This window comes from Chiloscyllium plagiosum, unplaced genomic scaffold, assembly GCF_037043375.1.
Source record: "Chiloscyllium plagiosum isolate Xiang-an unplaced genomic scaffold, Cpla_swu_hap1 HiC_scaffold_7, whole genome shotgun sequence".
In the NCBI taxonomy this organism is placed as follows: domain Eukaryota; kingdom Metazoa; phylum Chordata; class Chondrichthyes; order Orectolobiformes; family Hemiscylliidae; genus Chiloscyllium; species Chiloscyllium plagiosum.
Genome location: NW_028270145.1, coordinates 111,913,227 through 111,940,642, shown reverse-complemented (window position 1 = coordinate 111,940,642; position 27,416 = coordinate 111,913,227). Strand labels below are relative to the sequence as shown.

At 46.4% G+C, this 27,416-nt stretch overlaps 1 protein-coding gene across 5 annotated transcripts in view; it reads left to right on the top strand.

The window, feature by feature from the left end:
- Positions 1 to 26,520, top strand: part of dnpep (aspartyl aminopeptidase) — a 109,004-nt gene extending 82,484 nt beyond the window's left edge. For all 5 annotated transcript variants that reach the window (XM_087989360.1, XM_087989358.1, XM_087989359.1 and 2 more), the window contains exons 7-15: positions 425 to 509; positions 2,939 to 3,046; positions 6,282 to 6,359; positions 7,491 to 7,574; positions 10,013 to 10,173; positions 13,341 to 13,380; positions 16,412 to 16,513; positions 19,233 to 19,400; positions 25,211 to 26,520. In XM_087989360.1, the coding sequence (XP_087845486.1) occupies positions 425 to 509; positions 2,939 to 3,046; positions 6,282 to 6,359; positions 7,491 to 7,574; positions 10,013 to 10,173; positions 13,341 to 13,380; positions 16,412 to 16,513; positions 19,233 to 19,400; positions 25,211 to 25,261 (877 nt within the window). In that variant the 3' untranslated portion in view covers positions 25,262 to 26,520. The remainder of the gene's footprint in view (positions 1 to 424; positions 510 to 2,938; positions 3,047 to 6,281; positions 6,360 to 7,490; positions 7,575 to 10,012; positions 10,174 to 13,340; positions 13,381 to 16,411; positions 16,514 to 19,232; positions 19,401 to 25,210) is intronic.
- The last annotated feature ends 896 nt before the right edge of the window (positions 26,521 to 27,416 follow it).

Below are 27,416 nucleotides of genomic sequence, written 5' to 3'. Positions count from 1 at the left end.
TAGAGTATTTCTGAAAACGCACTGGTCATATAGAGTATTTCTGAAATCATACAATCACAGAACCCCTACAGTGTGGAAACAGGCCCTTCGGCCCAATAAGTCCACACCGACCCTCCGAAGAGTAACCCACCCAGACCCATTCCCCTACCCTATATTTGCCCCTAACTAATGCACCTAGCCTACACACCACGGGCAATTTAGCGTGGCCAATTCACCTAACCTGCACATCGTTGGACTGTGGGAGGAAACCGGAGCACTCGGAGCAAACCCACGCAGACACGGGGAGAACGTGCAAACTCCACACAGACAGTCACCCGAGGCTGGAATCGAACCCGGGTCCCTGGCGCTGTGAGGCAGCAGTGCTAACCGCTGAGATTCCGTGCCCCCAAATCAGCTGCATGTTAACTGTGTATTTCCTTCAAAGGGTTCCAATCATAGCTACAGCTGTAAAGGAGCAGCTAGAACTGGGAGCGAAATCTACTGGAAATGCCTGTGATGCCTCTCAAATGGTAAGTGCTCCTACCCGTTATTGTTTCAAAAGTACCAAGTGGATCTGTGTAATTCATATTGTGAAATGGATAGGTTTATTATTCAGTGGTGGAAGTCTACAACTGTCACGCTGTGTAGCACAGAATAAAGAAACAGTGCTTAGATATGATTATTTATTGATGGTTGCCCTGCCTGAGCCAGCATTTATTACCCGTCACTAATTGCCCCTAGAGAAGGTGGGGGTGAGCTGCCTTCTTGAACCGCTGCAGTCCATCTGCTGTAGGTTGACCCACAATGCCCTTAGGGAGGGACTTCCAGGATTCTGACCCAGTGACACGAAAGGAACGGCGATATATTTGCAAGTCAGGATGGTAGGTGGCTTGGCGGGGAACCTGCAGGGGTGGGGTTCCCATGCTGTCCTTGTCCTTCTCGATGGAAATGGTTGTGAATTTGGAAGGTGCTGTCTGAGATGCCTCTGTGAAATTCTGCAGTGCATCTTGTTGATAATACCCATTACTGTTCTGAGCATCAGTGATGGAGGGGAGTGCTGGACGTTTAAAAATAAGCTTTTTGGAGAGTACAACTGTGAGTCATAGAAACGTGCAGTTGTGAAAGTGGCCATTCAGCCCATCCAGTCCATGCTCATACTGTGCAGAATCCAGTTCCATTGCTTGCTGTAACTCTGTGTCCCTGTAAGTTTGATTCCTTCAAGTGCCCTTTTGAAATAATTCATCATCTCTCCGTCTGCCCTATGTTCCCTCTGCGTGGATCCCTGGGACCATCAGGGTCAGTGACTGCTGAAACCAGCATTGGTTGGACATGGGGTTGAGACACCAATTGTCCTGCTTGGAGGAAAGCCAATTGGATATGTGGACAGCATACAGCACTATTATTTATTGCTCATCCAAGGGATGGGGGCATCGCTGGCTAGGCCAGCATTTGTTGCCCACCCCACAGGGCAGTTAAGAGTCAGCCATATTGCTGTGGGTCTAGAGTCACGTATAGGCCTCTCCTGAGTAAGGATGGCAGTTTTCTTCCCTAAGGGACGTTCGTGAACCAGTTGGGTTTTTCCAACAATTGACAGTGGATTCCTGGTCATCATTAGACTCTTAATTCCCAATTTTTAAAATTGATTTCAAATTCCGGTATCTGCCATGGCAGGATTCTAACCCAGTTCCCCAGGACATTACCTCACTCTCTGGAGTAACCGTCCAGCAGTAATACAGGCCGTCACCTCCCCTGTTCAAGAAGGCAGCTCACCACCACCTTCTCAAGGGGCATTAGGGCCCAGCAGTAAATACTGGCCAAGCCAGCAGCACCCACGCCCACTAGTGAATAAAACAAAAATCATGAACAGGCTGGACACAGTGGGTAGTGTAAAATGTTCTCTGTTTGTAAAAGGAACGAGACAAGAGGGCATAGATTTTAAGTGATGTGCAATTGAAGCAATGGAGATGTGCGAAAAAGTTTTTTCACAAGTTGTAGTTACGGTCTGGAATGTACTGCCTGGAATTGTGATGCAGGCAGGATCAATTAAGGCATTCAAGAGGGACATTGGATGGGTATAGAGTCATAGAGATGGACAGCATGGAAACAGACCCTTCGTTCCAACCCATCCATGCCGACCAGATATCCCAACCCAATCTAGTCCCACCTGCCAGCACCCGGCCCATATCCCTCCAAACCCTTCCTATTTATATACCCATCCAAATGCCTTTTAAATGTTGTAATTGTACCAGCCTCCACCACATCCTCTGCCATACACGTACCACTCTCTGCGTGAAAAAGTTGCCCCGTAGGGTTCTTTTATAACTTTCCCCTCTCACCCTAAGCCTATGCCCTCTAGTTCTGGACTCCTCGACCCCAGGGAAAAGACTTTGCCTATTTATCCTATCCATGCCCCTCATAATTTTGTAAACCTCTATAAGGTCACCCCTCAGCCTCTGACACTCCAGGGAAAACAGCCCCAGCCTGTTCAGTCTCTCCCTATAGCTCAAATTCTCCAACCCTGACAACATCCTTGTAAATCTTTTCTGAACCCTTTCAGCTTCACAACACCTTTCCGATAGGAAAGAGACCAGAATTGCACGTAATATTCCAACAGTGGCCTAACCAATGTCCTGTACAGCCGCAACATGACCTCCCAATACTCAATACTCTGACCAATAAAGGAAAGCATACCAAACGCCTTCTTCACTATCCTATCTACCTACGACTCCACTTTCAAGGAGCTATGAACCTGCACTCCAAGGTCTCTTTGTTCAGCAACACTCCCTAGGACCTTACCATTAATAATCGGGATAAAAACAATGTGCAGGGATCTGGGGAATAGTTAAAAAGTTGGTTCTGGATAAAGGAGCCAGTACAGGCACGATGGGCCGAGCAGCCTTCTCCTGCACTGTAATTATTGTGTGACACAGTGTTTTTGTTGATTTGCTTTCATCCACAGTCCGAGAAGCACCACTCTGTCCTGCTGAACCTGCTCTGTGCTCAACTGGGAGTCAATGTGGACAAAATCATTGACTTTGAGCTATGTCTGGCCGATACTCAGCCTGGGGTAAGTCTGTTTCTGTGAAAAGGTTCCGACAGCGTGATCATTGTGGATCAGAGTTGGAATGATGAATTGGTGACGATCGGATGGTAAGTGGGAGTGTGGAATGGTGCAACTCACAACACAAACACATAGAGAGGGAGTCACTTGCGTTCATATACTGCCTTTCAAAACCTTCCCAAGGTGTTTTTATTGTTGCTTTGGATGTGATAACGCCGGTATGATTAGCATTGCCCTTGAACTAAGTGAACTAACTGGGAAGGAAGTTGTTAAATTTGAAAGGGTACAGGAGAGGATTGGAGGGTTTAAGAAACAGGGAGAGGCTGAATAGGCAGGGGCTGTTTTGTCTGGAGTGTCAGATGCTGAGGGGTGACCCTACAGAGGTTTATATAATCATGAAGGGCATGGATAAGGTGAATAACCAAGGTTTCCTTACCAGGGTGGGAGAATCGAGGACTAGGGGGCATAGGTTTAGGGTGAGAGGGGAAAGATATAAAAGGGACCTAAGGGGCAACTTTTTCACGCAGAGGGTCGTGTGTGTATGGAACGAGGTGCCAGAGGAACTGGTGGAGGCTGGTACAATTACAATATTTAAAAAGCATCTGGATGGGTATATGAATAGGAAGGGTTGAGAGGGATATGGGCCAAGTGCTGGCAAATGGGACTAGAGTAATTTAGAATATCTAGTTGGCATGGACAAGTTGGATCAAAGGGTGTGTTTCCATGCTGTACAGCTCTATGACTCTAAGCGGATTACTGTGCTGGTTCTTAGGAAAGACTTGATGTAGTTTTGTTTCGAACGCAGTGTGGACTCAGAGATCCATGTGCGACAGTGGCTTCTGAAAGCCGAAACTGTTCCTTGACCCACTGACCCGCGCGTGCCATGTTTCCCAGCAGCTGCACAGCTTTGAGTGGATGTTGGTCAATGGGCAGTTCCGAGTCACCTGCATTGCTGTGAGTCTGGAGTCACAAGTAGGCCAGACCATTGAAGACATTCATGTACCAGCTGAGCCTTAGCAACAAGTGATTATAGTTCCATGGTCACCATCACTGAGACTCGACTTCAGTTCCACGATCATGAGTTGCCTTTCAATTCCACCTGCTGCCGTGACGGGATTTGAACCCTTGTCCCCAGAACATGAGCCTGATGAAAGGCTCCGGCCCGAAACGTTGATTCTCCTGCTCCTCGGATGCTGCCTGACCTGCTGTGCTTTTCCAGCACCACTCAAATCTAGAATCTGGTTTCCAGCATCTGCAGTCCTTGTTTTTACCTCTGGATCACTAGACCAGTGACATTGTCACTAGGCCACTCTTAAAGGCAAAGATGTACTTTATAGTCAGTGATGTGCTTTTAAAGTGTAGTCGCTGTTTTAATGTTGTAAAGGTGTCAGCTACTTGCACACAGTCATCCCCAGAGGCTTCAGCGTCTGTGAGTGCAGAGCTACAGCAGTGTTAGCTGCCCTTTGTAAAATAGGGAGAAATGCAGCATTTCCAACAATGCTCATGATCCATTAATGAATTTTTTTAAAAAAATCAATTAAATAAATAATTGTAAGACACAAAGCCAGTATCGGTAATGACAACCAGTAAAAGTAGTCAATTGACGTAACAGGAGAAAGTGAGGACTGCAGATGCTGGAGATCAGAGCTGAAAATGTGTTGCTGGAAAAGAGCAGCAGGTCAGGCAGCATCCAAGGAGCAGGAGAATCGACGTTTCGGGCATGAGCCCTTCTTCAGGAAGGCTCCTGAAGAAAGGCTCATGCCCGAAACATCGATTCTCCTGCCAATTGACGTAACAACCCATCTCACTCACTAACATTCTTCAAGGAAGAAAATCAGCCATCTTTGTGCCATCCAGTTCCACATCAATGAACTGACTCTGAACTGACCTTCGAATTGGCCTCAGTTATATTCACTATCACCTACTCAATGGCATTTCAGGATGGGCAATAAATGGTGGTCTTACCACCCCCCCCCCCCCCCTCCCAAATGAGTAACATTTAAATTGTGAAGAAAACAATTATGGAGGTCTTTCTGAAATATCATTGACCTGCAGTACTGGACTGAATGTTGCAGGGTAAGGAGGTATCCTGCTTGCCTTCCCAGCCCAGACGCAATGTCAGGTGTGTATGTAAAATAGGGTTACTCTGCACCAATCATGGAGGCAGCCTTCAGTACGCGTGAACAGTGCACACATTGGCAGGAGGATGTCCTGTTCTCAAGCTGCTGGCAAATCTGACTTGCAGTGTGACCAGAGCAGCAAACCCCGAATGGGCACTGCTGAGACTAGCCCCAGCCAGAGCATCTGGACCCAGTAAATCCTGGATTTTGGGCTGGAATTTGGACAAGTAAGGACCAGCTATGCTAAGGAGAATGGAGACGTGGTTGGTGGGGTGCAGCAGACAGGCTTGAAATTACAGATGGCAGGGTATCATCTTTGTAAGGATGAGGGAGAGGTGCCTCTAATGCACTCAATTTACCTTCGTTTAAAGAATTTGGTTAAAATGATGGACTACCTGCTCTCTTCTGCCTGCTAACTCCAAACATATTATGTTGTGCAAAGTCAGAACTCATATGACACCAGTTTATATTCCAACAGGTTTATTCAAAAGGAGTTACTCTCTGAAAGCTTGTGATTTCAAATGAACCTGTTGGACTATAACCTGGTGTCATGTGACTTCTGACCTGGTCCTTCCCATTCCAACACCAGCTCCTCCATATTACGTAGTGGGAAGGGCTCCTTTTGGGCAGTCTTATTGTCCCTACCTCTGAACCAGGGGACACAGGTTCAAGACCCAACTGCACCAGAAATGTATCTGAAACAAGTTGATTAAAAACAGGAATAACTGAAGAAACTCAGTGGGTCTGGCAGCACTTGTGGAGAATTAACGCTTTGAGTTCCAATCACCCATTTTCTGTTTTTGATTATTTCAGATCTCCAGTATCCGTGATCCTTTGTTCTGGTTTAGGATATGTACGGGGAATGGGCAGATGTGGATGAGAAGGCGATAGGCTGATATTATATGTCCTCCCTCCCAGACCCTGTCCTCCAGCACAGGGCTAAAAGATCCAACCCCCTAACTCTTGATTCCTTTTGCACCATGGAAATATTGCTTTCCTTCACTATTACTGGCTGCGTTGGTCACTGTGAGAATCGGCTGTTTACATCTGAGCAGTGGGGGGGTGGTATTGTCATTGCTGTTCTGACTGTGCTTCACCAGCCACCTTGTTCTTCCTTCCAGGCTCTGGGTGGCGTCTTCAAGGAGTTTATATTTGCTCCACGGTTGGATAATTTACACAGCTGTTACTGTGCCTTGCAGGTAATGTGCATTAACCCACTTCAACACGTAGTCAAGAAAAAGGAACACATTGCCGGAATTCCTCTCCCTCCCTGTGCCCCGATTTGTCTCTCTTGTTTGTATTGCATCTTCAAACCAACTTCCAAGATTATCATTCCCAAATCGTCTTAGGTGGCTGAGTGACAAACCTACATTGGTAGCACCTGTCTAAAGGACTTGGACATATATAGCACAGTTAAAGTGGTAAAAGAAGTATATATTATTTTGCTAGCCACGCAGCATTCCAAATATCCAACTTGAAACATTAACAACGTACAGCTAATGGTGGTGTTCCTGTTGGTCCTTTATTCACGAGTTATTTAGACCACTTCTGCACTCTCCCACTCTGTTGCGTTCACTTTGGTTACTCGCTATGATTTGACCCTCGCCAGGAGGTGTTCACTCATCACCGGGCTCGCTAGCCACATTGTTTCCTAGTCCAACAGCACCTCGCTTTTAAATTTCTCGTCCTTGTTTTCAAATGCCCCTGTGGTTTTGCCCGTCGCTCTAAAATCTCATTCTGCCATTCCAACTCTCTGAGATTGTTGTGTTCCTCCAACTCTGGCATCTTGCATATCCCCCAGTGCCTTCAGCTCACCAGTGCCTTCAGCTGCCTAGACCTTACGATCTGCAATTCCCTCTGTAAACCTCTCCACCTTCTTTAAATTAATCCTTAAAGCATACCTCTTTGACCAAGCTTTTGGTCACCTGGATTAATATCAGCACTGTGGCTTGTGCTGCATTTAGTTTTACAGTGCTCCCGTTCGTTCCTTTGGGATGCTGTTTTATATTAAAGGCACTGCATAAGTGAGAATTAATTTGTTCCTGGAAATGCTCTCTTGTTTCTCAACATTGGTGTGAGACTGACTCAACCCCCTGCTTTTGTATTAGCCATGGTGAGATGGCCAGTGCTCTCACCTCAGTGTCAAAAGGTTATGGGTTCAGCTCTCCCACTGAGCTGTGCACAGCAGAAACACGAGTAAAAGTCCTGGCATGCTGTTCCACAACCTTCTAACTCAAGGGGACAAGTGCCAAACCAAAGTGGCATATATGGCTTTTCCATTCCTTGTTTTGGTGTCTCTGTGGTAAGACCCCTTTCTGCATCCTTTACAGGCCCTGATTGAATCATCCGAGGAGCAAGGCACACTGGCTGAGGACAGCAATATCCGAGTGGTTACGCTGTTTGACAATGAAGAGGTAGGTTCATTTGATATGATGGACATTGCGAAGATGTTTGTGCATAAGATCAGGACTAGTGTGAGACAGTAACAAATCCAATTGGAAATTCAGGAGAAATTTTGTTACTCAGAAAGTGATGAGAATGTGGAGCCCACTCCCACAGGGAGCAGTTGAAGCGAGTAACGTGGATGGAATTAAAGAGGAAACACATAATGGAGAAAGGATTAGAATGACAGGTTATACAATGAGATGGGAGAGTGGGAAGGAGCAGTTATATGAGTGCTTGCCAACTGGAGAAATGACCTGTTCCTGTGTGAGTGCTCTGTAAGACGGATGAAAGTCAAAAGGCCCACATGACTTATGCAAACTTAATAAGTATATCCAAGTGTAGTCTACAAAGTATCAATGGCATCTGTCTAGAGAGAGAGACCATTGATAACCGAGCTTTGGGGGTCCTATATCTATCATACGGTAGAGTGAGGAGGCAGGGCCTCCTTAAACTACTGCAGCCAGTGTGGGAGTTGAACCTGCACTGTTGGCATCTCTCTGTCTGAACCTCATGATAGTCATCTACCCTACTGAGCTCATATATACATAACTGGAGGAAGTTCATCTCAGAATATCATTTGTGATCTGTGGGGCTGCCTTCTCAGGTGGAGATGAGAATTACTTTAGAACGAGGCCATTCGGGTTCTGTCTGATTTTGGAACAGATATTTATTTCATTCTTAACATGGAGAAGATCAGCGAACACGTTATCACATTCCCTGCATCTGATGAAATAAGGATAGATTTACAAATGGATAGTGCCTTCCTCAAATATGATGACCAATTTGCAGAACTGTTCTGAAGAAGGATCACAGAACCTGAAACGTTAACTCTGCTTTAGAACACCGAACATAGAACAGTACAGCGCAGAGCAGGCCCTTCGGCCTTCGATGTTGCGCTGACCTGTGAACTAATCTAAGCCCATACCCCTACACTATCCCATCATCGTCCATGTGCTTATCCAAGGATTGGTTAAATCTCCCTAATGTGGTTGAGTTAATTACATTGGCAGGCAGGGCATTCCATGTCCTTACCACTGTCTGTGTGAAGAGCCTGCCTCTGACATCTGTCTTAAATTTATCACACCTCAATTTGTGGTTATGCCCCTCGTACAAGCTGAGGATAAAGACTTTCACTGTCTGGCCTATCTAATCCTCTGATCATCGTGTATGTCTCTATTAAATCCCCTCTGAGCCTTCTTCTTTCCAATGAGAACAGACCCAAGTCTCTTAGCCTTTCCTCATAAGACCTTCCCTCTAGACCAGGCAACATCCTGGTAAATCTCCTCTGCACCCTTTCCAATGCGTCCACATCCTTCCCGAAATATGGCGACCAGAACTGTACACAATAGTCCAAGTGTGGCCGCATCAGCGTTTTGTATAGTTGCAGCATGACATTACGGCTCCGGAACTCAATCCCTCTACCAATAAAACCTAACACACCGTATGCCTTCTTAACAGCACTATCAACCTGGGTGGCAACTTTCAGGGATCTATGCACATGGACTCCAAGATCCCTCTGCACATCCACACTGCCAAGAATCTTTCCATTGACCCAGTACTCTGCCTTCCTGTTATTCTTCCCAAAGTGAAGCCCTCACACTTATCTGCATTGAACTCCATTTGCTATCTCTCAGCCCAATTCTGCAGTTTATCCAAGTCCTCCTGTAACATTCTTCCACACTGTCCACTACTCCACGACTTTAGTATCATCTGCAAACTTACTGACCCATCTACCTCTGCCTGTGTCTAAGTCATTTATAAAAATGACAAACAGCTGTGGTCCCAAAACAGATCCTTGTGGCACATTACTAATAACCGGACTCCAGGCGGAATATTTTCCATCAACCACCGCTCGCTGCCTTGTTTCCAAAAGCCAGTTTCTAATCCAAACTGCTAACTCACCCTCAATCCCATGTCTCTGCATTTTCTCCAACAGCCTACTATGTGGAATCTTATCAAAGCTTTACTGAAGTCCGTGTACACCACGTCAACTGTCCTACCCTCATCTACATGCTTCATCACCTTCTCAAAACACTCGATGAGGTTTGTGAGACACGATCTGCCCTTGACGAAACCATGTTGACTATCTCCCATCAAATTGTTGCTTGCTCGATGATTATAAATCCTATCACTTATAATCCTTTCCAAAACTTTTCCTACAACAGAAGTAAGGCTCACTGATCTATAATTACCTGCCCTTCTTGAACAAGGGCACAACATTTGCAATCCTCCAGTCCTCTGGTACTAAACCTGTAGACAATGACGACTTTCTCTCCACAGGTGCTGCCAGACCTGCCGGGTTTTTCCACCTATTTCTGTTTTTATTTCTACTTTCAGCGCCCATGGTTCTTTTTATTTCTAATCTTGTTCTTTCTCCCTCTGCCTTCTGCTTTGTGGTCGTTGAAAGGTGGGCAGCGAGAGTGCTCAGGGGGCAGGCTCCTCCTTGACGGAGTTAGTTCTACGTCGCCTGGCTTCCTGTTGCGACAACCCGACTGCGTTTGAAGAAGCCATTCCCAAGTCATTCATGATCAGCTCGGACATGGCGCATGCTGTACACCCCAACTACACGTGAGTGCTTCCATTTCCAATTCTGCTTTTACAGAATGACATGGTGTTGCTAGTCAGATCATCCCTGGCTATTGTCTAGATCAGTAATGATGGAAATAATGTGCACTTAGTAATTAGTCAAGAAGCAGTCTAGGGCAGTGCTGCATTGGACTGTCATTTAAGACAGAAAGAACAATGTATTTTGTTTTTAGAATCCCCACACAGTGTGGAAACAGGCCATTCAGCCCAACGAGTCCACACCAACTGTCTGAAGGACTTTCCGCCCAGACCTATGCCCCTACCCTATGGCTGTAACCTGGCATTTCCCATGGCTAACACACCTAACCTACACATTCCTGAACACTCTGGGTAATTCCCCACGGCCAATCCACCCTACCCTGCAAGTCTTTGGACTGTGGGAGGAAAGCGGAGCACCCAGCAGAAGCTCGCACACAGGAGGAGAATGTGCAAACTCCACACAAATCAGTTGGCCAAGGCTGGAATTGAACCCAAGTCTCTGGCACTGTGAGGCAGCAGCGCTAACCACTGAGCCACCATGCCACCTGTTACCTGTAGGTTCTAACTTTTCTGCATGATTTGATGCAGCTTAGTATTTTGTCACAATGTTTCCAAAGATCAGGATTAGAGTGGTGCTGGAAAAGCAAGGCAGGTTAGGCAGCATGCAGCAGCATTGGATGTTGCCTGACCTGCTGTGCTTTTCCAGCACCACTGTAACCTTGACTCTAATCTCCAGCATCTGGAGTACCCACTTCCACCTAGTTTTCAAACATCAGTTGAGTGCCATCCATGTTGCTGTGGATCTGCAAATCTGAGCAGTTCAGACAAAGGCAAGACCATGAATATCCTTTGCATGCTCGAAAACTTCACATTCCACAACCGTTTTGGCTTGATTTGAGTTAGTGAGGACTAGTCTTTATGAACTGATCAGAAGGAATATGTTTTGAATAAGCACAGGCCAGAGCCTGAAAGGATGGCAGATTTCCTTCTGGACCAGATGGGTTTCTATGACAGTCTGATAGTTAAATTATTATAATTAATGAGAGTAATATTTTCTTTCAGTTTCTTTAATTGAATCAAAACTCCCCAGTGGCTAACATAAGGTTTGAATATGCATCTCGAGATCATTAGTCCTCTGGGTTACCATTCCAGTAACGTAACTGCTGTGGTACTAGTTCTGTAGGTCAAAACTGGAAATCTGTTCCCAACAGCATTGTGAGAGTATCTTCATACATGGCTGAAAATGTGTTGCTGGAAAAGCGCAGCAGGTCAGGCAGCATCCAAGGAACAGGAGAATCGACGTTTCGGGCATAAGCCCTTCTTCAGGCTTATGCCTGAAACGTTGATTCTCCTGTTCCTTGGATGCTGCCTGACCTGCTGCGCTTTTCCAGCAACACATTTTCAGCTCTGATCTCCAGCATCTGCAGCCCTCACTTTATCTTCATACATGGGCACAGACAGCAATTGTTTTAAGTGGTTCATCATCATCTCTCAAAGGCCATTAGGAATTGGCAATAAATGCTGCCCTAGCCAGCAACTACCAACATCCGAGAATGAATAACGAGCAAAGGTATAAAACAGAAGGTGCTGGGCAAACCCAGTAGGTCTGGCAGCATTCTGTATTGGGACACTGGTCTGATGTATCACTGAAGGAGAGACATACTGGACTTGAAATGTGAACCCTGTTTCTCTCTCCAGTGATGCTGCTAGACCCACTGAGTTTCTCCAGTGCTTCTTGTTTCTATTTCAGCAAATCTTCAGTGTCTGCAGTATTTTGCTTTTATTATAACATTTCCGGCTTTGCTGGTTCCACCAAATTGGATGGCAGTCTGAGCTGTGGGGAGGCTTCAGGCGGACCTGGACAGGCTAGGTGAATGGACCAGCAGAAGGAGCATAGATGCGAAGCTACTTACTTCAAAACAGAAGGGCAGATTCTTTTTGTTTTAAATGTTGAAAGGTCAGGAAGTGCAGATTGCCAAAGGGATCAAGCTGTCCCTGTCCATGAGTCTCTGAACGCCAGCATGCGTCTGCAGCAAGCAATCAGAAAGGCAAATTGTTGACATTTTATTGTCAGCAAGAAGATGTTGGATTTCAAGGGGATTTGAATACAGAAATAAAGATTTCTTGCTGCAGTTGTATCAAGTCTTGATGAGGTTTCACCTGGTAGATTGTGATCAGCTTTAGTCACCTTAGAAGAGAGAGTGAGTAAACCAGGTCTGTATTCTCTCGAGCTTTGACGACTGAAGGGTGAGCTCATTGAAGTTTACAGCACCCCTACAGGATATTGTAGGGTGAACTTGGTTGGCCAGTGACTCTAGAACAAGGGGACACATTCTCAGGATGAGAGTCAAGCCGTTTAAGACTGAGAGAGTCATAAAGCTGTACAGCATGGAAGCAGACCTCTCAGTCCAACTGATCCACGCTGACCGGATTTCCTCAATTCATCTCGTCCTATTTGTTAGGTTTGGCCCACGTCTTCAAAATGTATCAGGATCTTAGGAACGTCACTTATGGTGATTCACTTGGTTAGCTGTTGTGGGATCTTGCTGTGCATCAGTTTATAATGGGCTTTTAAGTATGTTGATAGGGAAAAAAAACACTTTTTAACAGGGTTCATGAATCACTTATAATGCGGGTGAGCGTGTGGGGTGCAGGAGGGTATGGGGTTGGTCCTCAGGAACAGGATGAAAACCTCCAGCTTTGGGTGGCACGGTGGCTCACTGCTGCCTCACAGTGACAGGGACCCAGGTTCGATTCCAGCCTCGGGCAGCTGTCTGTGTGGAGTTTGTACATTCTCCCCGTCTCTGCGTGGGTTTCCTCCGGGTGCTCTGGTTTCCTCCCACAATCCAAAAATGTGCAGGTTAGGTGAATTGGCCATGCTAAATTGTCCGTAGCATTCAGGGATGTGTAGGTTAGGTGCATTAGTCAGGGGTAAATGGGGTTGGTCCTCAGGAACAGGATGAAAACCTCCAGCTTTGGGTGGCACGGTGGCTCAGTGGTTAGGATAGGGGAATGGATCTCTTCAAAGAATAGGTTCTGGAGTAGAGTTGTTTTTTACCTTCGGAGAATAGGTATGGACTGAAGAGCCTGTTTCCACACTGTAGGGATTCTGTGATTCTAAACAAGTCCCAGATTGAGTGAAATTGACCTTGTGTTTTGAATACTTTCAGAGACAAGCATGAGGAAAATCACAGGCCAGCCCTTCACAAGGTGAGCTTTACCGACCCGTGTCAAACCCTGTAAGAGTGAGCCTCTGGGTCGTCCTGTCAAATTAACGGGTCAAGTTGTATCTTTTGTTTTTACAAATCAAGTGTATTGCTTCTCTTGTCTTTCACTGAGTTCTCTATTTCTGTCAGACCTGATCCCCTCCATTCCCTGCTTCCCCAGCTGTTGTAGCCAATGTTAAAGATCTCATGGCACTTTTAAATAGAGGTGAGGGCCCTCTCTTGCCCTGACCAAGATTTATTCCTTTAGCAATGCAGCGAGACAGGGATGCAACAAAGTAAGAGGCCACTCTGCCCATCATACCTGCACTAGCTCTTTGAAAGAACTGTCCAATAAGTCCCGCTCCCTTGATCAACTGTGTGTAACCCTGCAATTTTTTTTTCCTTTTCAAATATCTAACCAATTTCCTTTGTAGGTCATTGTTTATGGATACTCCCACCATCCTTTCATACAATGCCTGCTGTATTTCAGCCTGTAATTTTCTTATTACCCCTTCAGTTACCCCTGACACTTCCAGAGCTGCTGCTAGTTTGTTGCCTTGATGTTTGTGGAGTTGAAACACAGCTCCAGGAACAATTACATCGTTCTCTGTACAGCCTCTCGTCGAGCATTGGCTATGAATCTCTGACTGGAGATTCCTGAAGAAGGGCTAATGCCCGAAACGTCGATTCTCCTGTTCCCTAGATGCTGCCTGACCTGCTGTGCTTTTCCAGCAACACATTTCCATCTATGAATCTCTGACTACAATTTGACAACTCCACAGTCAATCTGAGTGACACTAGTTTGGTGTTTGCTCAGTTGTCTTTTGAGGTTGGATCCAGAGCCTGAAATACAGTCAGAGGATTTAAGGTGGCATTCTCACAATTCTAGATTACCCAAACAATGATCACCTCAATGTCCTACTCAGAGCTCCTGGAACCAGACGCAATGTCCTTGGGGCTTGGACTTCTCTCCTTGTTTTTGCAGATGTTTTAAAAGCTGAAAGAAATGAACCAGCAGCTGTCATAGAGATATACAGCACAGAAACAGGCACTTTGGTCCCACCCGTCCATGCTGTTGTGGGATTTGTACTCATGGTCTCTGGATTATTTGTCCAATAACTGCTACACCACTGTTACAGAAGCAGTATTGGATGAGACACCTTGAGAAAACATACTTCACTGAGTGGTGTCATGGGATCTTTAACATTGATCAGACAAAATGGACCTAAGTCCCATTTCTCACACTACAAGCTGGGTGAAGCCATTGGACTTTTAAATACCTGCATTGACATGAAGATGAATAAAATTCCATATTTATTATGTTGAACTTCAGAGCTGTACTGAAAGTTCATAGGGCGCACACCCCCACGCCCCGCCTGCACCACACCCCACCCACACCACACGACCCACACCATGCCCCACTGACGGCCACGCCACACCAAGCCCCCCGCAATCCACACCTGCAGCCACATACCACTACCCTCCCCAGCAAGGTCCCAAATACCAAGTCCCCCCATGCCATGTCTCCACCCCCATACCACGACCTCTTCACATCATAACCCCCACCACGCGCCCCTCCCCACACTACAACCCCCCCCCCACACTACAACCCCCCCCCACACTACAACCCCCCCCACCCCACCTCTCTACCCACACACTGCAACCCCCCACACCACACCCCCTCCACCTACAGACTCCAGCCACCCCACATCAAGCCCCCATGCCACGCCTCCACCCACACACCACAACACCCCCACACCATCCCCCTCTGCACCACGCCTCTATCCACACACTACAGCTACCCCCCACATCAAGCCCTCCCATGTCACGCCTACACCTACACACCACAGCCCCACCCCACACTAAGCCCTCCCAACACCAAGCCCACACCATGCCCCCCACAAACTACACAAACACACGTACAGAATTCCATTCCATTAAGCACTAACCCATGTTCAGTACTTGCTGAAATTAGCCTGTTGAATGTTTTTATGTGGTATCTATAGCGTAGTAATTCCTAAAGATGCATCACAGCGATATTTGGGATGTTAGAAACAACAAGAGGCTGTTCAGCCCTTTGAGTCTGCTCCACCATTCTGTGCAATTATGCTGAATGTTTATCTGTGCTGTCCCCATTTCCCTTGATGTTATTAGTATCTATAAATCTTTGGTTTTCCGTATTTGGCTTGTTCAGTGACTGCTCTCTGGTGCAGAGAATTTCTCAGAATTACCACCCAGTCTAAGAGTGGAAATGCCTGCTCAGCTCCGTCTCCAAATAAGGGGCCGGCCACATAAGGCTATGTCCCCTAGTCCTAGTCACATGGTTTTAGCAATATCAATAAAATATGACTTGGCCACTTCCAGAGATACTGCGGGGGGGAAGATAAACAAAAGTTTTCGAAAAGCGAGAGGTTTGAAAGAGGACCTTAAAGGTGAAGAGAGAGCTGGTGAGCTGTAAGGAGGGAATTCCAGAGGTTAGGGCCCTTTCAGTCATACAGCACCGAAACAGACCCTTCGGGGGTCCAACCAGTCCATGCTGACCAAACTAAAATGGCCAGCACTTGGCCCAAACCTTTCTAATTCGTAAATTTATTGAAATGACTTTTAATAAAAGTACCCGCGTCGACCACTTCCTCTGGCAGTTCATTCCACATACAACCACTCTCTGCATGAAAAAGTCGCCTCTTAGGTCATTTTTAAATCTTTCTCCCCTCACCTTAAAAATATGCCTCCTCGTTTTGAACTCCTCCACCCGAGGGAAAAGAGCCTTCTCATTCATTTTATCCCGTGCCCCTCATGGTTTTATAAACATCAGTAAGGCCAGCCCCCTTAAGTGAATGGTTGTCAGTAATGAAATGATTAAAGATTGGGGATACTGATGAGACCAGGCCATGGACTCTTGTACGGCTGGAGAGATTTATAAAACGGGAATGTGGCAGGTTGTGCTCTGTGCTGGGGCCAATGGACTGGTCAGCCCTTGCACTTTGCTGCTTTCATGAGATGCACTAACGATGCTCCTTTTTATCGCCATCCAGGGGCCAGTGCTTAAATTTAACAGTAACCAGCGATACGCCTCAAATGCTGTCACTGCCGCCATAGTGCGAGAGATTGCTAACCGTGTGGATGTCCCACTCCAGGTAAGACTGCTCCCCAACTCTTCCCACACCTACCCTCCAATTTCCTGGCTGAGGTCTGACAGACAGTGAAAGATGTTGTGGAAATTTGAAATTCATTCCCCATAAAACTAGGGATGCTGGAGCGAGATGGGAAGTAATTAAACTGTTCATATTGAAAACAGTGGGTGTTTTTTTTGACTGAGGGAAGTGGAACCAATCAACATCCTGAGCATGACCATCAACGAAAAACTTCATGGAATTGACCACATCAATACTTTAACTACAGAATCAGTTCAGAGGCGAGGCGTTCTGTCTTAAGTAGCTTGCCTTCTAAATCCGTGTTGTGATGCCTTTTGTAATTTTTTCTTCGGGGTTGGGGGGGGGTGCCTGTGCCTCAGGGTAGAGGATCATGGGCTTTCAGTTCTATCAGGTTGACATTTTTTTTTCCTTTTGAAGGCTCAAAAGCTCTTTTTTTTGCTGTGGGTCATTTCTAAGAAATCTGAGCTACAGTGGTTAGTACTGTTGCCTCACAGCGCCAGAGACCCAGGTTCAATTCCCGCCTCAGGCAACTGACTGTGTGGAGTTTGCACATTCTCCCCGTGTCTGCGTGGGTTTCCTCCGGGTGCTCCGGTTTCCTCCCACAGTCCAAAAATGTGCAGGTCAGGTGAATTGGCCAGGCTAAATTGCCCCTAGTGTTAGGTGAAGGAGTAAATGTAGGGGTATGGGTGGATTGCGCTTCGGCGGGTCGGTGTGGACTTGTTGGGCCGAAGAGTCTGTTTCCACACGGTAAGTAATCTAATCTAATCTAATCTAAAGAGACAAGCTACCTGGTGAGATCATCACTGAAGTGTTTCTGAAGTTGCACTTTAACAAACCAGAGAAAGAGAGGCCAGAGACAGGTTCAGTTCAGAAGAAAAGATACTCATCAGGAGATGTGTCCTCTAGCAGCCTCAAAGTAACTGAAAAAAGATCTGTTTTTTTTTAACCTGAGGGCTATCATGTATTACAGAGTGAGATGGAGATAATCACATAAAATATAGGATTAGAAGTAGGCCAGTCTGCCCATCAAGTGGGCCGCCACATCCAGTGAAGGTGTCAAATGTCAAAGAAAGGAAACATTTGCAACCTCACCAGTTGCATAAGAAATTAGAGCAAAGGCAGGAGTTATACCTCACTGGGGTTGATTATCTGTAAAGGCTGTTGCTCGTAAAAGGGATCTATCTGGTTGCAACTTTTGATAAGATCTTTCCAATTTGACTTATGTTTTTGTTTCTTTTATATAATAAATTTACACCATTTTATTAAAAGTACATTAGCAGCCCTTGTGATAATATAGGGGAAAGTGTAGACTGCAGATACTGGAGATCAGAGTCAAAAAGTGTGGTGCTGGAAAGGCACAGCAGGTCAGGCAGCATCCGAGGAGCAGGAGAGTCGACATCTCGGGCATAAGCCCTTCATCACATTCCTGATGAAGAGCTTATGCCCGAAACATCGATTCTCCTGCTCCTCGGATGCTGCCTGACTGGCTGTGCTTTTCCAGCACCACACTTTTTGACTTGTGACAGTATGTTGAGTGATGGACAGCCATGGTAAATAAATTGCAAAAAAAATCTATCAAGCAAGGTTTCACTCTGAGCTCTGACATGTCCAGCACTGCCATCAGTTGGAACCCAAACGACTCAAGTCAGACATGTGCTGAAATACTTTCCACTTACCTAAATGATGATAACACTCAAAAAGCTACTTAATCAGTACCACCTACACTACTTCAAGCATTTAACCCTCCGACAGTAACACACAGTGTAATAGTGTGTAACATCTAAAGCAAGCACTACAGTAACTTCCTATGGCTCCTTCAACACTACCTTCCAAATCTCAGGCCTCTATCATCTAAATGTATGAGGTAGCAAGGACAGGGGCACACCGTCATCTGAAAAATCCCATCCAAACTGGGTACCGTCCTTATTTGAAACAATAATGCTGTTCTTATACAGTCGCTCGGTCAAAATCCTTGGTAACTATGCCATGGGCATAACTATTCCTCACCATCACCAACACGGACTGCAGCAGTTCAAGAAAGTGGCTCACCACCACCTTGAGAGAAGGTGAGGACGGCAGATGCTGGAAAGTCAGAGTCGAAAAGTGTGGCACTGGAAAAGCACAGCCGGTCAGGCGGCATCCAAGAAGCAGGAGAGTCGATGTTTCAGGCATGAGCCCTTCGTCAGGACATTCCTGATGAAGAGCTTATGCCCGAAACTTTGACTCTTCTATTCCACTTTCTCAAGGGTAATTTGAGGTGAAATACTGTGACCTGTCCAATGACAATTACATCTCAGGCGACTGACTGTGTGGAGTTTGCACGTTCTCCCCGTGTCTGCGTGGGTTTCCTCCGGGTGCTCCGGTTTCCTCCCACAGTCCAAAGATGTGCAGGTCAGGTGAATTGGCCATGCTAAATTGCCCGTAGTGTTAGGTAAGGGGGTAAATGTAGGGGTATGGGTGGGTTGCGCTTCGGCGGGTCGGTGTGGACTTGTTGGGCCAAAGGGCCTGTTTCCACACTGTAATGTAATCTGTAATCTCCTGGATGAATAAATATGTCTTTGTTTTATAGCTGCTGACCCCTTCTAACCCTGAACAATTCTATTAAATCACCACTGCGTTTCAATAATCCTAGCTTCTGCACAGATCACTCGACCTTAATCTCAATGAAGTTTAAACAACTTCCAAATCAAATTCCTTTCAGGATGTCATGGTGAGGAACGACAGTCCCTGTGGTACTACCATCGGACCAATCCTCGCCTCTGGCCTTGGGCTGAAGGTATTGGACATGGGTTCCCCACAGTTGGCCATGCACTCTATCCGAGAGATGTGTTGTACATCGAGTGTATTGCAAACCATCACATTATTCAAGGTAAGCGCCACCCTGCTCCCTGGTGAGCACTGAGAAGGTTAACTACTCGTAGTGTCAGTGATATACAAATAGTGCTGTTTATAGTCACAGCCAGTATGGACCTGTTTGGTTACGTTGTCCCCACTGTGTCAGTGTCACCTGGTAACTGTGCAGCAGTGAATGGCTTGGCTTTACTTACACATTCTGTATGCTGTCAAGGATCTGTACTTGCTACATTTTGCCAGAGATAACGCCAGATTTTATCAGTGGGCTTTCGTTGCTGTTGTGGCCTCCAGTTTAAACCTGCAGACTGGGCTTGCTGTAGTTTGGAGGGACTCTTTTTCATAGAATCCCTACAGTGTGGAAACAGGCCATTTGGCCCAACAAGTCCACACCAACCCTCTGAAGAGTAACCCACCCAAACCCATTCCCCTACCTTATTACTCTACGTTTATCCCTGACCTAACCTACACGTCCCTGATCACGATGGGCAGTTTAGCATGGCCAATTCACCTAACCTGTTCATCTTTGGACTGTGGGAGGAAACCAGAGAATCCGGAGGAAGTCCACACAGACACGGGGCGAATGTGCAAAGTCCACACAGACAGTTGCCCAAGGCAGGAATCAAACCTGGGTCCCTGGCACTGTGAGACAGCAGTGCTAACCACTGAGCCACTGTGCTGCCCTCTATGGAAGTAGACTCATTTTGCAGAGAGCCTTGCTGTTCTACCTAACCTCCCCTCCATCTCGTTGGCTGACACAGTGGTTGGCAGGTACGGTGATAAACGCAGACCCTTGTCCAAGAGAGAATCCCCAAACAGGGGGACACCGTCATAGAATTTAGACCCAGGTTTCTGTGAAATTGAGGCAACTAAATGCAGTGAAGATGCGCTGATGTTCCTGATGACATTGATGGTGAGGGCTCCAATACCCCTGCCCCTCCCCCACTCCCCCCAGTTTAATTCCATTTTGACATCGTGACAGCTTGCATTTGCATAGCATCTTAAATGTGCTGAAATATCCCTGCGGGTCTACACAAGAGTGTTAACAGAGAACATGTGATACCAAACCGGGTAGAACCCGGTGACCAAAAACATCGTAAACGAGGCAGGTTTTGAGAAGTGTTTTATAGAACGAGAGCAGGGGAAAGGCAGCCTCAGGCGACTGACTGTGTGGAGTTTGCACATTCTCCCTGTGTCTGCGTGGGTTCCCTCCGGGTGCTCCGGTTTCCTCCCACAGTCCAAAGATGTGCAGGTTGGGGTGGATTGGCCATGGGAAACTGCCTGTAGAGTTCAGGGATGTGTAGGTGAGGTGCATTAGTTAGGGGCAAAAATGTAGAGTAATAGGTTCGGGGAATGGGTCTGAGTGGGTTACTCTTCAGAGGGTCAGTGTTGGGCCGAAGGGTCTGTTTCCACACTGTAGGGATTCTATGATTCTATACAGAGAACAAGTAATGCTGGAAATCACAGCGGGTCAGGCAGCATCCATGGAGTCTAGATGATTCTTCATCAGAGCTGACATATGGAAGGGACGTTTATGCTGCCACACCCACAGCAGTTCTTTTTAAAGATTAGATTTAGATTTTTAGATGTCGAGTCAGCGCAGACATGATGGGCTGAATGGCCTACTTGTATCATGGAATGATTCTGTGTGTGCAGTGCTCATGGAGAGTTGTAGGGAATCAGTATGTTTAATTTCCCTTCCTCATGAATGCTCAGTGGTTAGCACTGCTGTCTCACAGCACCAAGGTCCCAGGTTCGATTCCAGCCTTGGGCGACTGTCTGTGTGGAAGTTTGTACATTCTCCCCGTGTCTGCGTGGGTTTCCTCCGGGTGCTCCGGTTTCCTCCCACAGTCCAAAGATGTGCAAGTTAGGTGAATTGGCCATGGGAAATTACCCGTAGTGTTAGGTGCATTAGTCAGAGGGAAATGGGTCTGGGTGGGTTATTCTTCGGAGGTCAGTGTGGACTTGTTGGGCCGAAGGGCCTGTTTCCACATTGTAGGGGAATCTAATCTAATCTAAACTCAGCCCAGCTCTGAGCTGGTTGTGTCCATGGTGCTGTGTGTCTGTGTTGTTCTGTGGAAGCTGCATACATGATACCCACCAGACGGTGGCAGTGACACTCAGTCTCACAAAGATTGTTTATCTTGAGTTAATCGGACAAAGCCAAGCGTCTGACTGATTTATCAAACGCCAAACAGTGCAAACCGCAGCCCCCTGGAAACAGAGTCCACACATGGTGGTCACCTCCTGGAAAAGCAGCGGAGGACCACCGACTTCAGGGGGGTCTGAGGAAACGTTTGCTCCAGGACGTGGCCCTAACGCTGTACCCCGCTCCCTGAAAATCAGTGCAGCAAAGGCACAGCAAGAGGCCACTGTCTGTGGCAGTGCTCCTTCATCACGTGGTGTCCCATTGCCTGACCCTCGGAGTTTGGGCCACAACTGGACATGAAAATTCTTTGATTTCTCCCAGTGGGGGCAAGTCCAGAATGGGGAGGAAAGACGTGCATTTATATGGCACCTTTCACCTCCTAAGGATGACCCACAGCACTTTGCAACCAGAGAAGTCATTTTTTTTCAATAAGACTGTAATCACGGTCGTAATGTAAGAGATAGGGTAGTGAATTTGCACACAGCAAGATCCCAAACAAACACACAAATGGGACAATTTGCAGATTAATTCTTTATTTAAGTGGTTTTGGTTGAAAGAGGAATATTAACCAGGGGAGTGGGGAGAAGTTTGCCTGGACCTCAAGGCTGTACCGTGGGATTTGCCGATAGAGGTTTAGTATCTCAAGAAATGCATAATTGTTACACTGGGAGTAGAAACCTGGATTGAGTGCCTCTGTCTCTGGATTGCGACTTGAGCGCAAGAACACTTCACCCGAGTGACTGAACTACAGTTAACTCTAACTCAACAGTTTGTCAGAAGTCACATGACACCAGGTTATAGTCCACCAGGTACAATTGAAATTGCAAGCTTTCAGAGCACTGATTTCAAATAAACCTGTTGGACTATACCCTGGTGTCATGTGACTTTTGAGTTTGCCCACCCCAGCCCAACACCAGCACCTCCACATCCTAGCAGATTGTCACAGGGTTATATTCAACAGACGTCATCATTTGTGTTCTTATTACGCTAACCCGTGATTGTGGTTGTTTTAGAACATAGAACATAGAACAGTACAGCACAGAACAGGCCCTTCGGCCCACGATGTTGTGCCGAACATTTGTCCTAGCTTAAGCACCCATCCATGTACCTATCCAATTGCCGCTTAAAGGTCACCAATGATTCTGACTCTGCCACTCCCACAGGCAGCGCATTCCATGCCCCCACCACTCTCTGGGTAAAGAACCTACCCCTGACATCTCCTCTATACCTTCCACCCTTCACCTTAAATTTATGTCCCCTTGTAACACTCTGTTGTACCCGGGGAAAAGGTTTCTGACTGTCTACTCTATCCCCCTGATCATCTTATACACCTCTATCAAGTCACCCCTCATCCTTCTCCGTTCCAATGAGAAAAGGCCTAGCACTCTCAACCTATCCTCGTATGACCTATTCTCCATTCCAGGCAACATCCTGGTAAATCTTCTCTGCACCCTCTCCAAAGCTTCCACATCTTTCCTAAAGTGAGGTGACCAGAACTGCACACAGTACTCCAAATGTGGCCTAACCAAAGTCCTGTACAGCTGCAACATCACCTCACGACTCTTGAATTCAATCCCTCTGCTAATGAACGCTAATACACCATAGGCCTTCTTACAAGCTTTATCCACCTGAGTGGCAACTTTCAAAGATCTATGAACATAGACCCCAAGATCCCTCTGCTCCTCCACCTTACTAAGAACCCTACCGTTAACCCTGTATTCCGCATTCTTATTTGTCCTTCCAAAATGGACAACCTCACACTTGGCAGGGTTGAACTCCATCTGCCACTCCTCAGCCTAGCTCTGCATCATATCTAAGTCCCTTTGCAGCTGACAACAGCCCTCCTCACTATCCACAACTCCACTAATCTTCGTATCATCTGCAAATTTACTGACCCACCCTTCGACTCCTCTTCCAAGTCATTAATAAAAATTATAAACAGCAGTGGACCCAGAACTGATCCCTGCGGAACTCCACTTGTAACTGGGCTCCAGGCTGAATATTTACCATCTACCACCACTCTCTGACTTCGACCGGTTAGCCAGCTTTTTATCCAACTGGCCAAACTTCCCTCTATCCCATGCCTCCTGACTTTCCGCATAAGCCTACCATGGGGAACCTTATCAAATGCCTTACTAAAATCCATGTATACTACATCCACTGCTCTACCCTCATCCACATGCTTGGTCACCTCCTCAAAGAATTCAATAAGATTTGTAAGGCAAGACCTACCCTTCACAAATCCGTGCTGGCTGTCCCTAATCAAGCAGTGTCTTTCCAGATACTCATAAATCCTATCCCTCAGTACCCTTTCCATTACTTTGCCTACCACCGAAGTAAGACTAACTGGCCTGTAATTCCCAGGGTTATCCCTATTCCCTTTTTTGAACAGGGGCACAACATTCGCCACTCTCCAGTCCCCTGGTACCACCCCTGTTGACAGTGTTAGTACAAAACTTGAATCTTGCTGAAAAGAGAGGCATATCATCGAACCTTTTTGCCTTCACACTCATCAGGACAAATCCAAGAATGTCAAAATTCAAATGGTCCCAGTCAATTTATACTGAGCCAGAAAGAATGATTGGCAAGTTGACCTGGAAGAGCAAAATATCTCAAAAGGTTTCGCGAGAGTTGAATGCAGAGTCAAGCAGCACGGAAACAGACCCTACGATCCACCCAGTCCATGCTGACCATTATGTATACACCCATATGGTAATATAGCCATTCTCAGCAAGGGGAGGCAATGGCCTAGTGGTATAATCTCTGAACTGTTAATCCAAAGATTCAAATAATGACATGGGTACCCAGGTTTGAATCCCACCGTGGCAGGTGGTGGAGTTGGAATTCAATTTTAAAAATTAATAGTTTACTGATGACCATGAAACCATGGTCAATGGTTGGAAAAACCCCCATCTGGTTCACTAATGTCCTTCAGGGAAGGAAACTGCCATCCTTACCTGGTCTAGCCTACATGTGACTCCAGACTCACAACAATGAGGTTGACTCTTATCTTGACAACTAGGGGTGGGCAATAAATGCTGACCTAGCCAGCGACGCCCTCATCCCGTGAATGAATAAAAACAAACAGAATATGTTCAGTCTCCGTTCTTTCCTGAATTACCCAGGAGCATGGTGGGGGAGGGGTGGTTACTAAGGCTTCACTTCCCATTGCTTTCTCTATGGCAATACCTTTGATAACCAATCCACACTCTTTTCCCATGTAACATAAATTAGACAATAGACAATAGGTGCAGGAGTAGGCCATTCAGCCCTTCGAGCCTGCACCGCCATTCAATATGATCATGGCTGATCATTCTTAATCAGTATCCTGTTCCTGCCTTATCTCCATAACCCTTGATTCCACTATCTTTGAGAGCTCTATCCAACTCCTTCTTAAATGAATCCAGAGACTGGGCCTCTACTGCCCTCTGGGGCAGAGCATTCCACGCAGCCACCACTCTCTGGGTGAAGAAGTTTCTCCTGAGCTCCGTCCTAAATGGTCTACCCCGTATTTTTAAGCTGTAACGGTCTGGAATTGGACACTCTTGGGTTTGTCCCTGATGAGTTTGTGATGAAAAGCTTCAGCGATATTCAACGCTTCAGCACTTTACGATGGCGGTGGGGAGTTGGAGGGCTCCTTCCTTTACTGCATGGTCCATTTCATCTCTGTTTAATCCTAGGGTTTCTTTGACCTCTTCCCATCTGTGATCAGCAACATGACGGTTGACTGAGCTCAGCGGCTTCGTTGCTCCAGGAGGGTCAGAGGGCTGTCTGGCAGTGCACAGGGTCTTTGGCCTGGACACCTCGAGCACAGTGGGTCAAACGCACACCCCACCGCATGAAACCCTCTGAAGGACAGTAACCTTTAAGTATGCAACTTTCTTTAATCAACCAAAATTTGAAAACAATTAATAACTTGCTAGTTGATATTTCACAGCAACGAATGATGTGTTCAGCTCAGTGATTTTCCTGCTATTCCTAAACGTTTTTGCACTTGGAGTTTTGGGAGTCCTGTTCCAACCTTATCCAGTTGTGTATTTAGAAAGCTTAGCCTGGTGATGTCTCTACACGGCCTGCTACAGGACAGACTCATGCACCATAGTAGGTAACTTGTTCCCACACATGTTGACAGACTCGGACTCTCGTACACACCTGCAGCACTCCCAGTCATGTCAGCAGAGAGCAGCATCAGACAGACGTAACACTGGCATTCTCCCAGTTCTCTCAGGACTCGCAATGGACAAATGCAATTAACATTACCACATTAATCTCGCTCAGCTAAATACAGCTGCATCTCTGGCATCATACCCAGATAAAGTGAGGCAGGATGTTTGAAGGTAGTTCGTGTCTTGCCAGTACAACGATGACTCACTCTTCACTCTGTTACGGGTTGACAAGAGATTTTCTGCAGTGCATGGGGCTTTGGTAATTAACTCCACCTGAAAATCCTATCTCTGATACAAGCAAGATGGGCTGAATGGTCTCCAGCACTCTGACTTCAATCTCAGGAACAATTATCAACACTGCTCTGGAAGATTCTCAGATATAGAGACACACTCAGGTACAGACTGAAGGAAATTTATCACTTTTTCTCACTATGAAATCACCTGCATGTCTCTTTAAAATAGATCACGTTTAAAAGAATAAACATTAGAAATCAAAGTTGGTCTTGGATGCAAAATCTTACTTATTCTCACTGTGATACAAATGCTCCTGAAAGTGCTTGAGATGAAGGCACTCTATAAATGCAAGTTATCATTGTAAAAAAAAAGTAATGTTCCAGTTCACAAGAATGTACCAATCAGGAGCAGGAGTAGTCATTCTGTGTGGCCCCTTGAGCCTGTTCCGTCATTCAGTAAGATCATGGCTGATCTACCTGTAACTCAAACCCACCTTTCCACCTCTGGGTTGACTAGTTCAGTGTACCACCATCTCCCTCCCACCTGTAGTGGCTCAAGAAGGCATCTCACTTTTCTAAGGCAGTTAGAGATGGGCATGTTCTATGTTCACTAATGTCTTTTAGGGAAGGAAACTGCCATCCTTACCTGGGTTTGGCCTACATGTGACTCCAGACCCACAGCGATGTGGTTGACTCTTAACTGCCCTCTGGGTAATTAGGGATGGGCAATAAATGCTGGCCTGGCCCGTGACATCCATGTCCTATAAATGAGTAAAAGAAAACTATTTTTTCAGGCTGGCCATCTGTCTCAACTCTCTATTCCTCACAGTCTGAGTGTAGAAATGTTGGACCAGAATTACAGAAGAGTTTTGATTGGTAGTCTGTACAATTAAATCACCTCAGCTGAGACATCAGCCAGAGCAGTGACAGGAGAACTTACATAGATTCACAATACGAGCCTTTGCTGTTGCAAAGCAGCTGTAAGGTAAGGTCGAATGAAGGTCAAACTCTGAATCACACTGGTCCCTCTATGTCTCAGTTGGATGGGCCCGCAGCAACCACTTGTGGCCAAGTGAATGGAGATTGGAGCAAGTCCAACAGGCAGCACCCTGTGTTCCTGGCCATTTGCACATTTCTCCATTCCCATCACTCCACCATTGCTTGCTGTGCCTGGCTCCTAAACTCGGGAATTCCTTTCCAAAGCTCTCTGTCTGTCTGCCTCCCTTTACTCCTTTTAAGAGGCTTCTCCAGATGCTACCTCTTTGACCAAGCTTTAGCTCACCTCACATTCTCACTGCTCCTGATATACAAGCCACACCCAATCTCTACAATCCTGCAAAACAAGAGAGAGAGCCTCTACTTAAACGTTGTCAAAACAGACCTCGTATCAACCCAGAGCTGTACCAGTCAAACATTCCACCAGCTAAGTGAGACTCTGGAATATGTTGAGCACGCTCTGTACCTTTGCAATAATCTCTGGTAAGGCC